This window comes from Trifolium pratense, linkage group LG7, assembly GCF_020283565.1.
Source record: "Trifolium pratense cultivar HEN17-A07 linkage group LG7, ARS_RC_1.1, whole genome shotgun sequence".
NCBI lineage: Eukaryota > Viridiplantae > Streptophyta > Magnoliopsida > Fabales > Fabaceae > Trifolium > Trifolium pratense.
Window position 1 is genome coordinate 49,766,705 of NC_060065.1, and position 14,275 is coordinate 49,780,979.

At 33.0% G+C, this 14,275-nt stretch overlaps 2 protein-coding genes and 1 pseudogene across 2 annotated transcripts; all 3 read right to left on the reverse strand.

Moving 5' to 3' along the window:
- Positions 1-1,518: 1,518 nt before the first annotated feature.
- Positions 1,519-2,948, reverse strand: LOC123896567. Its single transcript, XM_045946942.1, has 2 exons — positions 2,321-2,948; positions 1,519-1,721 (listed from the first exon to the last, which is right to left on the reverse strand). The coding sequence occupies exons 1-2, from the start codon at positions 2,946-2,948 to the stop codon at positions 1,519-1,521; spliced, it is 831 nt and encodes a 276-aa protein (XP_045802898.1).
- Positions 2,949-5,001: 2,053 nt separating this feature from the next.
- Positions 5,002-7,201, reverse strand: LOC123896568 (alpha-L-arabinofuranosidase 1-like). The gene is made up of 2 exons (XM_045946943.1): positions 5,271-7,201; positions 5,002-5,195 (listed from the first exon to the last, which is right to left on the reverse strand). The coding sequence occupies exons 1-2, from the start codon at positions 7,039-7,041 to the stop codon at positions 5,002-5,004; spliced, it is 1,965 nt and encodes a 654-aa protein (XP_045802899.1). The 5' UTR covers positions 7,042-7,201.
- A 3,961-nt stretch (positions 7,202-11,162) lies between these two features.
- Positions 11,163-13,160, reverse strand: LOC123896569 (annotated as a pseudogene).
- Positions 13,161-14,275: the final 1,115 nt, after the last annotated feature.

The window sequence follows — 14,275 nt, forward strand, 5'->3', positions numbered from 1 at the left end:
ATTATGGTAAACCAAAAAAAAATGGTACGCAGTTTTTTTTTAACTTTATACCTCCAAATCCATACAGAGCAAAAAACTCTGACTTTAAATGGGTCCCCCAAGTGGGTGGTGGGATTAGTCCCCTTAGATTAGTTGGTCTTAAGGCCGGATACCAAGTTTAAAAAAAAAAAAACTTTATACCTCAAAGTTATAAGCTCTTACTATTGAGCTAATATTTGTAGCGTAAAATAAAATTTACCTTATCTATATTTGTATTGTAAATTCATAAATATTTTATAAAATGGTTACCCATGTGTCTTATATTTTACATACTATATCACAATAATATTAATTTTTTTTTACCATAAAAATGTTATGCGTTATTTCTATAAAGGTGACAATTCACACTACAAAATAACTGCAAATTAGTGACGGAAATTTGAGAGTGAATCAAATCCCTCACTAATAGTGACGAAATTAGTGGCAAAATATTGTAATTTTACATCAGTGAGGAAATCTGTGACGAATAAATCCGTCACAACCTATCCATCACAAACACATGACATTAATTTTGTGAGGAAAATATTCCATCACAAACAATATTTATGAAAATTATGTCCAAAAAAAATATATCTTATGTTATGGTGAGTTTGTTAATAAAAGATTTTTGCTGCTAAAAAAAATTGTGTCTTATGATGTTATGGTGAGTTTATTAATAAAAGATTTTTGTTGCTACTAAAAAAAATCATGGGTATTATTGGTATTATGAAAAGTCCACACCAAAACTCATGTATCTATTACTAATATATTAAAACCGATTACCACCAAAGTTACTAATTTATTCTTTGGAATGTAGATCATAGAGTATAGTGCCTTTCACACCTTGCTTGTACCCCAAGAAAATACATTTTTTACCCCTATGTTCAAGTTTTGTTTTGTTTGCTTGTAAAGTAGAAGCATAAGCAAGAGAACCAAAGACTTTTAAAGTGTTCATATCAGGTGAATGATTATGCAAAAGTTCATAAGGTGATTTGTTTTGTAAAAGAGGAGAAGGTATTCTATTTATGATGTAAGTGGCATGAATGACAACATAGGACCAAAAACTTTTAGGCAAATTGGAATGGTAGATTAAGCCTCTGCCAAACCCTTCCATTTTGCTGAGGTGTCTCTACACAACTAGTTTGATGCATTATACCTTTTGACTGATAAAAATTTGGTATTAAAAATTCAGGACCATTATCAGTTCGAACAATCTTTACTTTGCATTCATTTTGAGTTTCAATCAAGTTTATGAAATTTATAACACTTTGTCTTGCTTCAGCTTTAGTTTTCATTAAAGTAACCCATGTAAATCTACTAAAATCATGTACTGCAGTTAAGAAATAAGTATAACCATGAACATATTTCATTAAAGTAACCCATGTAAATCTACTAAAATCATGTACTGCAGTTAAGAAATAAGTATAACCATGAACATATTTAATAGAAAGAGGACCCCAAATGTCAAAATGAATCAATTCATAAGGTTTGAAAGCTTTATTAGGACAAGTGGCCTAATCTAAAATGCCATAGGGCTTTATTAGGAATGTTGAAAATAGCATGTTCATTGTTGGATATAGCAGAAACATAAACTGGCTTGAACTTGTGATTGAGGTAATACAATCCATCTACAACTTCAGCAGAACCAATCGTCTTCCAAGTTCCTTGCTCCTGAATTACACATTGCATACTATTGAAAATAACTGAGTAATTTGAAAACTGACTTAAACTAGAAACATACAGCAAATTAACTGAAAATTCTGGTATGCATAACACATTGTGCAACACAAAATTATTAGTGAATTTCACTAGACCACTATGTTTAGCATAAACAGAAGTACCATTAGGTAACCTAACACTAATAGGATTGATTTCATTATATGAATGAAACCAAGTGAGTGATGTGGTAATATGGTGACTAGCACATGAATCAATGATCCACGTACTTGGAGTAGTATGGTTAACGAAAGAAGTTGAGATTATACCTTGATTCACTGATGTATGACCAGTGACATTGGAAGAATCAACCTAATTTGAGGAAGCTGAAATATAACCTTCGCTCAGTGAAGAGTTTTTAATTAGAGCAATTAACCTCTCCCATTGATCCCGTGTCATAGGAGCAGAACTAGAGCTAGCAGCTTAGGGCTTAGATGTAGCAATGGAATCACTATCACAATCGTGTCCCTCAGCTGCAACATTATGAGCCTGAGATTTCTTCTGAAGATGTGGCAGTAAGCCGTGCTTCTTTAGCAGTTGTCAATGATGTGGTTGTCCTTACCAGAAAAGGTGCAAACACACTTACCAGCAGAAGAATTTAACCTGGAATTCTTAGAACTTGAAGCAGAACTAGAAGGCCTAAAATTCGTAGCATTAATCAAAGCTTTAGAGTCTTCAGAAGGAGTGAAATTACCTTGGCGCTCATTCTGAATCACCATAGAGAAGATCTTATTCAAGGGAGGAAGAGGATCCATGAGAAGGATCTGAGACTTAACCATATCGAAGTGATGATTGGTACGAGCATTGCGCATTGCATCACAATTGCATTTCACGCGGCAGTTGCACATCGGAAAACGTCCCTTCAAGTCGTTCCACACATCGATTGTGTTGTCCATGAACACAATGGATTGAGCGATCGATTCGGATACAGAGTTGAGGATCCAAGAATGAACGAGCATATTGCATCGATTCCAAGCACGCAGAGACAGATCAAACGGATCGATTGGAACCGGAATTGAACCGCCGACAAAATCAAACTTCATCTTATCGCCGAGAGCTCGACGCATAGCACACACCCAAGAGTGATAGTTGGAACCGTTCAGAACTGGCGTGACAGTGATGGAGGAGGGACCGTCATTAGGATGAACATAAAAAGGACTTGTCTGATCCAGAACAGGATCAACCGGAGCAGCCGGAGCACCACGAGGAGGCATGACGGAGCAATCGGAGAAGAAAGATCAGAGTGCAACGGAAAGGGATTGAAAAGCAAAGATGAATGTAACTGAATTCATAACTAAATTCTAGAGAGAAAAGGGGAAAGGAAAAGGAAAAATTATTATTGAATGAATGAATATCGAATATAGTGCTTTATGTCACTATATACACTATATAGTACAATGTGTAGTGTCCATTACTACATCACAAAGACAATTTTCTGTACAAATTACCAATATAAAAAAATCTATTGTCCGACACAAGTTTCGACGCCTTAAAAGCTTATCTGGTCCGTTTTTTATATGTTGTTGTTAAATACTTATCTCTTACAAATCAAATATTAGATCATAAGATTATAGAGAACTCACCAACAACTCCATTTGAGGAGTCAACAACCAGTTATTGTCCCGGGGAACCATGAACATGTTTAATTTTTTTTTGGTATTTAACTCTCTGGTTTTCAAGGAAATGAGACTCCGGTAGTTTAGAATTCGGCTGCAAGTAATTAAGTAAACTCAAGTTAATAATTGTTTTCACCATAAATCAAATTTGAATTCTCCCGAACGATTCGTTTTGAGAGAAGCTCATTAAACAATCAAGCCCAATTTCTTGGTCGTTTAATTTGTTGTACTTTAATAGTAATAATGTCCTTTATGTAACGGTGTTGATGCATGAATAAAAACTCTATGCATGGGTGGTTGTGGAGAAATTGAATATTTATAATATCTTTTCTTTGATTGTTCGTTCTATGGGAGTATTAGGAGAGTTATTATGAGTTTGGTTAATTAGGAATATCTTGTGTTCTACCACACAATCATGTTATAAATGGAGTACATCATCACACATATTTTGAACCTCTCAACACACACTGAGGGAGGCCGATGAGGGCGACGCCCTAGACCCCTTTAAATTAGGGCTCCAAAATAATTTTTTAGGGGTATATTAATATTATATATGACAAAATAAATAAAATAAATAACGATCTGTTTGAAATACTTATTTTTGAGCTTATGCAAAATAACTTATACAAATAAATAAATTTTTTATGTATTATTATAAATTTGTCAAGATAGTTTATGAAAAAATAGCTTATAAAAATACAATTTTTGTTAATTGGATCTTATAAATTAACATAATAAAAACTTATTTATTTGCATAAGTTTTTTGTATAATCTCAAAAATAAGCTATTCCAAACAGACCCTAAATACCAAAAAATTTAATGGTTACAAATAATATGCCTAAATAGATTTTGAAGATTTTTAATTTAAATATATTTTAAATTTCTATTTACAATAATGCATCGTTAGGAATAATTATTTATATTTTAAAAGTGGAGGGTGTAATGTTGTACTTTGAGAAATATAGAAATGAAGATTTTTCATCTAGCATGAATATATATTGTCAAAAGTCTTGCATTTTATATATAGTTATAGAGTCGACACTTCCAACAAAGCATTGTAGCATTAGGAAAAATCAATGTGACGAAAATGATAATGACGAGGAATACAATCACCCGAAAATGATAATGAGTCAATTATTTTTTTTGTGCTTGTTGACATGGCAGTAATTTCATTAAAAAAAAAATTTAACAGTTGAATTCAATATTTTTTAAGAATTCAAATTAAGCTCAAATTATAAGTTTGCCCATAGACCACCAAAATCATAGAAACGAGTCTGCTATCAAAAGCCAAAAACAATTACAAAATTAAAAAAGAAATGCAAAGCTCACCTACCTAACACAGAAAATAACAAAAAGATGTTATAGGCTAAGATTAAGAATTAGATTATCTCAAAGATAAAAATAACAATAATAATTTATATGTAATAGAAATATATACATTTCTTGAATCTAGAAATATAGAGGTTTACGGTTTGATTCCGCCAATGCTCTTGAAGGAAAGTAAATGTATTTTTACGTAATTGTTTTTTCAGTCCTAAGGTTTTTCCTTTCTTAAATTGGGGCATCATCTCCTCACCTAAATTTCATATTTAAAAAATATATACATTTCTCTTATTCTAACAAAAAATAAAACAATATTTCACCATAACATTTAAAATAATAGATCCAACGATGTAACTGAATAAGGAGAAAGTTTAACATTCATTCCATTGCTTGCATCCCCAAATACAGATCTTCGAGGCACAATCTTCATTGGTTCTGAGAAGGAATTCTCATCCATTATATTGGAGGACGTAAGCACCACCATTGATGAAGCAGATGGTTGCAAATTTGTATTTAAGCCGTCCATTAAGTTTTCGATGTCTTTTCCAAAGTTTACTATTGATGAAGCAGATCGTTGTACATTTGTATTTGAGCCGTTTATTGAAATTTCTAAGTTCTCAATGTCTTTTCCAAAGTTTACCACCTTTACTCTTAGATAATTTTTCCCATCTTGAGAATTTTTATACTTAATTGTTGATGCAACAATTGTAGGAGAAGAAGTTTGGAGAGTTGAATTAAGTAAGGTTGCTCCACTAGATTCTGTAAAGAGTCGTTGGACCCAATAACTTGGAGTTCCATAACTTTGATAAGAGTTAAAAACAATTGCATCTGGTATCCACCCTCTATCGTTTGTGTTTAAAAGGAGGGGTGCATATGAAACCATACTAACTACATCACTATTCCTTTCAATTCCAATAAGGAATGCAGCTTCAGCAACAGCTGCATAAAGACTTCCAACACCTGCATCTTCCTTCCAAACAGCATACTCACTAACAAATGCCTTTGGGCCGGATCGTGGTGACTTATCGAACTTGGTATGCTTGGAAAACATGTCTGGAGAATTTGTATAAATATGGTAATCATAGATATCTGCAGGATGGTTTAGTGGTACATCAGAACCGTCACAGTTTGATATCATCTGAATATCAGGATAAGTACGTCGTATAACTTCATAGAATTTCATATAATTCCCTTCATAGTACTTTTTACCACAATCTTCATTTCCAATAGCAACAAATCTCAAATTAAATGGTTCAGGATGTCCCATGGAAGCTCTAAGAGAACCCCATCGTGATGTGGCAGGGCCTCTAGCAAACTCAATGCCATCTAGAGCTTCATCCACAAATGGTTGAATTAAATCAGTACTAACTTCATCGTGATGGCTAAAACCATTATTGAACACCCATACAGGTAATGCACCAAGATCCTCTGCTAGTTGAAGACCCTCAAAATAACCAAGTCCATCATCGCTCCAATAATGCCAAATGTCGTCTAAGTGACCAGCTCTCTCTTCCCATGGCCCAACTGAATCTTTCCACCTAAAAGCATTTTTTATATAATCTCCTTCGACATAACAACCACCAGGGAATCTTAAAAATTTTGGTTTCAAATCTGCCACCATTTTAAAAAGATCACTTCGGAAACCATGACCTTTATATGTATCCAAAGGCATAGCTGACACTTGATCTAACCATAATACCCCCTTATTTGTTGTTGTTATTTGTAGACTAGAATTATGATTTGTGCCTGTAGCTTTAATAATTCTCTCCATCCTACTCCATTTTGTAACATTAAGTCCATCGACGTTTACGTTCGTTGAACCCAATTTTACACCATCGTCTGTTCCGACAAATGACACTTCTAAATCAATTGGACCAAGTGCTCTAACATAGAAAACTACTTTGTAGCTTTTCCCTTGTTCAACATTCATGCCCCAATAACCAGGATTGGAAATACCAACACCACCACTTGGACAAGATGTTCCTTGACATAGAATATCCATGCGTAATGCAATTTTATTACGCTCAAAACAAGATGAAAGATCAGTTGATACGGTAATGGATGATTGATTCTCTCCAATAATTTTCCATGGATAAATGGGGGGAAGATTGGCAGCAACTCCTCCTTCAAAGCCTCTATTATTCACAAGTTCTGCCCATAATCCCCCAGCTCCTGCATGATTAATCTCCTCATAAAATACTCCAAACAATGTATCTGGAATATTTCTTCCAGAACCTGCATCAATCACTAACTTTGATATGTTCTGGCTAGCATTGGGATTAGCATTAATATCAGCATAGCACTCAGAAATGACCAAACACACAATCAAAGAGAAAAGTAAACCGCTAAAGGAATGTGAGAAATACATAATGTTTTAGGATGCAAATAATTTTTCATGGAGTTAGCTCGTATTTAATGTTAAAGATTTCTGTTTTTATTTTTATCAATGGTGTACCTATCCTCTCGGGTGTTGCGTCGTACATGTTTTGACTTTTGTATGGGTTGATATTAACCCATGTATTTTTCTATTTGTGACACACCTTGTACGGTAAATAGGTTTTTAGTGAATATATTTATCTGTGTTTTCAAAAATTAATTCTTATGTACATTTTTTTTGACGGAAATTTTTTATGTACATAGTAGAACAATTTTATATTTATATGAAAATTATGATAAGCAATGAATTGAAAAGGACACAAAAAAAATGTTTAAAAAAAAATTTATATGAAAAATGTTTAAAAAAATGTTAAAAATACAATTCTTTTTTTATATTGATTACGGTGACACAATGATTTTGAACTATGTATCTTGAAGTTGCAAGATTATGTTCTTTACCACTCAGCTAACACCTCGTGTTTAAAATTGTTTCTGACTGCCTAAGAGTGTGTTTGGATGAGAGATTCTAGAAATTCAAGGAATTTTAAATACTAGGCAATTCAATTGATTCAATTGAATTCCCTTGATTTTCAAATTTCATTGTTTGGATAAAGTGTTGAAATTCCATCAATTATAAAATTCTTTGTTTGGATAATGTAAATAAATTTCCTTCATTTAATTTGATTTATTTTAATAAAATTGACTCTAAACCCAAAAATTGGCCAAAAAACTGAAAGTATCGACGGAAAAACCTAAAATCGGTCAAAAACCATAAATCGGCTGAAAAACCTAAAATCGACCAAAAGCCCTAAAATCGACTATAAGCTATAAAATCGGCTGAAAACCCAAAAAATTAATCAAAAACCCAAAAATCAACCCTAAACCCAAAAAATCGGCCGAAAAACCTAAAATCGGCAAAAAAAAACCCAAAAATTGACCATAAACCCTAAAATCAAACGGAAATCAAAAAATCGACCGAAAAACCCAAAAATCGACTATAAACCCTAACATCGGCTGAAAAATGGGTTTATAGTCGATTTTAGGTTTTTCGGCCGATTTTGGGGTTTATAGCCGATTTCAGGATTTTTGGTCGATTTTAGGTTTTCGGCCGAGTTTTTTGGGTTTAGGGACGATTTTAGATTCTTCAGCCGATTTTTTGGATGTTGGCCGATTTTGGGTTTTCGGTCGATTTTTGGTTTTTCGGCCGATTTTTTGGGTTTATAGTCAATTTTTGGAATTTTGGCCGATTTTAGGTTTTTCTGCCGATTTTTCGGGTTGCCGGCCGATTTTAGGGTTTATAGTCGATTTTTTAGATTTTGGCCGATTTTAGGTTTTCGGCCGATTTTTTGGGTTTTCGGTCGATTTTTGGTTTTTCGGCCGATTTTAGGGTTTATAGTCGATTTTTGGAATTTTGGCCGATTTAAGGTTTTTCTGGCGATTTTTCTGGTTGCCGGCCGATTTTAAGGTTTATAGTCGATTTTTTGGATTTTGGTCGATTTTAGGTTTTCGGCTGATTTTTTGGATTTTCGGTCGATTTTTGGTTTTTCGGCCAATTTTTTGGGTTTCAGCCGATTTTAGGATTTATAGTCGATTTTTGGAATTTTGGCCGATTTTAGGTTTTTCTGCCGATTTTTTGGGTTTTCGGCCGATTTTAGGGTTTATAGTTGATTTTTGGGCTTTTGGCCGATTTTAGGTTTTTTCTGCTGATTTTTTGGATTTTCGGCCGATTTAGCGTTTATCGTCGATTTTAGGTTTTTCGGCTAATTGTAGGTTTTACGATCAATTAGTAATTTTTAAAAGTTTATAGAGAATAAGAAATTTCAAATTCTTTGGTTTTAGGTGTCATTTTAAAATTCTCTAAATTTAACTTGAACAAAATACTTCATAAATTGCCATAATTTTGAAAATTCTTCAAATTTCCATCCGAACAATGGAATTCACCTCAAATCATTTGAATTCTCTCAAAACATTATTTTACCTCAAAAAATTCTCTCATCCAAACATAGTCTAAAGGTCCATAAAACTAATGGTGCATTCACGTCTTAAGTCCAACAACCCTTCTGTCATCCTTGTTAAGGTGCATTATCCTCATAGAGCTTCACTCACAATGGATAAATGATTTCTCAACGAGCTCACCATATCCTTACGCTACTCCATTTATAACGGATAAATGACCCCGCTACAAAATATTAATGACTTATTCCACTCACACAATCTTCCTCCTACATGCAAAGAAACCTGTAATACCCCAATTTTCTTCAAATGTCTATTTTAGTAAAACTTCTAAATTTATTATTTATTCAATAACTTATCTTATGTGTATAGTTTTATTTTCAATTATTTATTATTGTCTTATTTTAATTATTTATTTTATTATGAATTATCCGGATAATTTAGTAATACTGTGAACAACTACGACAAATATTGTGGTTTTTTTCTTTGTTGACGGGACAAATATTATTATTATTATTATTATTATTATTATTTGTGCAATCCTTCTTAAATTCTTCCAAAAATTTTCAAGAATATAAAAGTGATAATGCATATTAACCATGGTAATAAAAACCGAACCAGATTGGCTGGTTTAACCGATTGGACCGTGAACCGCACATGCATCCGGTCCGACTTAGCCTGAAAATTGCTCATGCACAAAATCGGAAGATAAACCCGTAAATCGGTTAGAAACTGGGAAAATCGGGGTAAAACCGACGGTTCACGCGATTTACCAGGTTGGTTTGTGTTTCAGTTTTTCTTAAATAAAAAAAAAAATAATTTTTGAGTATGAGAAGAAGGAAGGAGTGAAGAGAAATTATATTCTTGGTGATCTTCAAAAAAACAACTCATTGACATTTGTATTGCATCCTGATCTTTGCTGATTAAAACATGAAGGAAAATGTAGTGTGAGTGACTATGATTCATGATTATTTGTATACAGAGGAAGAAGAGATGAGTTATAGAGTTTGAGTTTAACAGATAAAGAAAAAAGAATAAGCTACAGTGGCGGCTGAAGGAATATCAAGTAGGATTTCCTTTTAGAGTTGTGTTATTTATACAAATATTTTGCTACAACTTGGTTGGACAACCTTTTGTTCCTTCTTCATGAGTATGAGAGATAAATATGATGTTTTCTCTTCGGGCCCCCCGTGTTTCTTTTATACCCCCAATATTCCAATTTTGCCCTTGTGAAAAATTCGGTTCGCAGAAACCGAATTTTTTCTAGTGCAAATTCAGAGTAAATTTCGGTTTTTAGAAACCGAAATTTGTTTTCAAGGCAAAAAAAAACTTCGGTTTCTACGAACCGAAGTTTTTTCAAGGGCAAAATTGGAAACTCAGGGGGATAAAAGATTCACGGGGGGTGGGGAGAGAAAACATCGATAAATATTGTCCAAAATTGATTGTACAAATAACACTTTTCTTCATTTTACTCTACTAAAATTTTCAACGTTGGTAGGCCTTTTGTAGATGGGCCCAAGATCTATTTTATGGGGTGTCTACTATCTACTCTAGTAATTAACTTCACATTATAATTCTTTTGCTTTTATTTTTGACAAAAAAGAACATAAGTAAAATATAATAATCAACATAAAATGTGATGAATAATTTTTTTAAAAAAAACAATGGTAATTATTATTTTATATATTATTTTAATATATATATATATATATAATAAAAACGGTTCCATCTGATTGAATCCCGGTCCGACCTATTAAACCTTGAACCCATAAGCACGCCGGTTTAATGTCCGGTCCGGTTTTAATTACCTTGGTATTAACTAAACGGTTTTTTCAATAAAAAAATATATGCTAGCTAGAAATATACAAGATCAAGAATTAGATTCTCAAAGATGGTGATAATAATAATAATAATAATAATAATAATAATAATAATAATAATAATAATTTATATACACATGTAATAGAAATATATACATTTCTTGAATCTAGACATATAGAGGTTTTCGTTTTGAGTCCACCCGTGCTCTTGAAGGAAATTAAATGTATTTTTTGTAATTGTTTTTTTAGCCCTAAGGTTTTTTCCTTCTTTATTAGATTCGGGCTTCATCTCCTCAACTAAATTTCATCTACAAAAAATATATGTATTTCTCTTATTCTATCAAAAAATAAAGCAATATTTCACCTTAACATTTTAAAATAATAGATCCAATGATGTAACCGAATAAGGAGAAAGTTTAACATTCATGTCCTTGCTTGCATTCCCAAATATTGTTCTTCGAGGCACAATCTTCATTGGCTCTGAGAAGGAATTTTCATCCATTATATTGGAGGATGTAAGCACCACCATTGATGAAGCAGATGGTTGCCCATTTGTATTTAAGCCGTTTATTGAAATTCCTAAATTCTCAATGTCTTTTCCAAAGTTTACCACCTTTACTCTTAGATAATTTTTTCCATCTTGAGAATTTTTATACTTAATTGTTGATGCAACAATTGCAGGAGAAGAAGTTTGGAGAGTTGAATTAAGTAAGGTTGCTCCACTAGATTCAGTGAAGAGTCGTTGAACCCAATAACTTGGAGTTCCATAACTTTGATAAGAGTTAAAAACAATTGCATCTGGTATCCACCCTCTATCGTTTGTGTTTAAAAGGAGGGGTGCATATGAAACCATACTAACTACATCACTATTCCTTTCAATTCCAATAAGGAATGCTGCTTCAGCAACAGCTGCATAAAGACTTCCAACACCTGCATCTTCCTTCCAAACAGCATACTCACTAACAAATGCCTTTGGACCGGATCGTGGTGACTTATCGAACTTGGTATGCTTGGAAAACATGTCTTGAGAATTTGTATAAATATGGTAATCATAGATATCTGCAGGATGGTTTAGTGGTACATCAGAACCGTCACAGTTTGATATCATCTGGATATCAGGATAAGTACGTCGTATAACTTCATAGAATTTCATATAATTCCCTTCATAGTACTTTTTACCACAATCTTCATTTCCAATAGCAACAAATCTCAAATTAAATGGTTCAGGATGTCCCATGGAAGCTCTAAGAGAACCCCATCGTGATGTGGGAGGACCTCTAGCAAACTCAATGCCATCTAGAGCTTCATCCACAAATGGTTGAATTGCATCAGTACTAACTTCATCGTGATGGCTAAAACCATTATTGAACACCCATACAGGTAATGCACCAAGATCCTCTGCTAGTTGAAGACCCTCAAAATAACCAAGTCCATCATCGCTCCAATAATGCCAAATGTCGTCTAAGTGACCAGCTCTCTCTTCCCATGGCCCAACTGAATCTTTCCACCTAAAAGCATTTTTTATATAATCTCCTTCGACATAACAACCACCAGGGAATCTTAAAAATTTTGGTTTCAAATCTGCCACCATTTTAAAAAGATCACTTCGGAAACCATGACCTTTATATGTATCCAAAGGCATAGCTGACACTTGATCTAACCATAATACTCCTTTATTTGTTGTTGTTATTTGTAGACTAGAATTATGATTTGTACCTGTAGCTTTAATAATTCTCTCCATCCTACTCCATTTTGTAACATTAAGTCCATCGACGTTTACGTTCGTTGAACCCAATTTTATACCATCGTTTGTTCCGACAAATGACACTTCTAAATCAATTGGACCAAGTGCTCTAACAAAGAAAACTACTTTGTAGTTTTTCCCTTGTTCAACATTCATGCCCCAATAACCAGGATTGGAAATACCAACACCACCACTTGGACAAGATATTCCTTGACATAGAATATCCATGCGTAATGCAACTTTATTACGCTCAAAACAAGAGGAAAGATCAGTTGATACGGTAATGGATGATTGATTCTCTCCAATAATTTTCCATGGATAAATGGGGGGAAGATTGGCAGCAACTCCTCCTTCAAAGCCTCTATTATTCACAAGTTCTGCCCATAATCCCCCAGCTCCTGCATGATTAATCTCCTCATAAAATACTCCAAACAATGTATCTGGAATATTTCTTCCAGAACCTGCATCAATCACTAACTTTGATAGGTTCTGGTTAGCATTGGGATTAGCATTAATATCAGCATAGCACTCAGAAATGACCAAACACACAATCAAAGAGAAAAGTAAACCGCTAAAGGAATGTGAGAAATACATAATGTTTTAGGATGAAAATAATTTTCCATGGAGTTGGCTCGTATTTAATGTTAAAGATTTCTGCTTTTATTTTTATCAATGGTGTACCTATCCTCTCGCGTGCTTAGGAATTTGAGATTCTTGATTGTTGCATCTTGTTTGGGTGTTGTGTTGTAATTACTTTGACTTTTATATGGGTTGATATTAATTCATGTATTTTTCTATTTGTGACACACCTTGTATGGTATATAGTTTTTTAGTGAATATATTTATTTTTGTTTTAATTTTTCCAAACAAATTACAGGGAATAGAAGATTTTTTTCCAAACCCATATCTGCTATCATTACCGTGACCAAAAACACATTTTTCCATACAATTTATCTTAACTATGCATAAAATAATTTATGTTCTTTTGAAGAGAAAATTTTTTTTTGGTTGAAGAACTTATGTATTTTGTAGGTTAAAAAAAGGTGAGAAGAGTTCTTGTCGCGAATCCTCGATCAAGAACCATTTGTAGCCCAAGCAAAACACCCCAAAGCTCAGCTATGTACGTAAGAGCACTTCCACGCCAATACCTTTGGAAAATCTACCAAGTCGTTCTCCATTATTTCCACGAATTAAGGCCTCTGCATCTAGTAGCTGAGTCAGGGGTGGTTGTGGCACACCTCAAAATATAGGAAATTACCATAGTACCCATATTATTTTTGCAGTATTAATACTTTATATATTAGATTGGACAAAGTATTAATACTTTATATATTAGGTTGACGGTGTCCACTTCGACCCTGTCTCATTGCCAATTTTTGCATTCTGTTTATTTTATTTATATTTTTTTTTAAAAAAAAAAAATAATCAACTTTCTTAAGCTTATTCCAAAAAAACATATGTTCTTAAGCCACATTTTTCTAAAATTTTTAATTTTCATATTTTTCAAAATTTTGTTGTCCTATTTTGTAAGATTTTTTTTTTTAAGATACATTAATTAAAATTGCACAAAAATATTCCTAATTACATAAAGAAAAATAAAATATCATCATTTCACTCTTTTAATAATTAAAGGGTAATTTTTAAAATAGAATATGCATTATTGACAAGGTTAACTTAAAAATTACTTTTCTTAATTGATATGTTTTTGT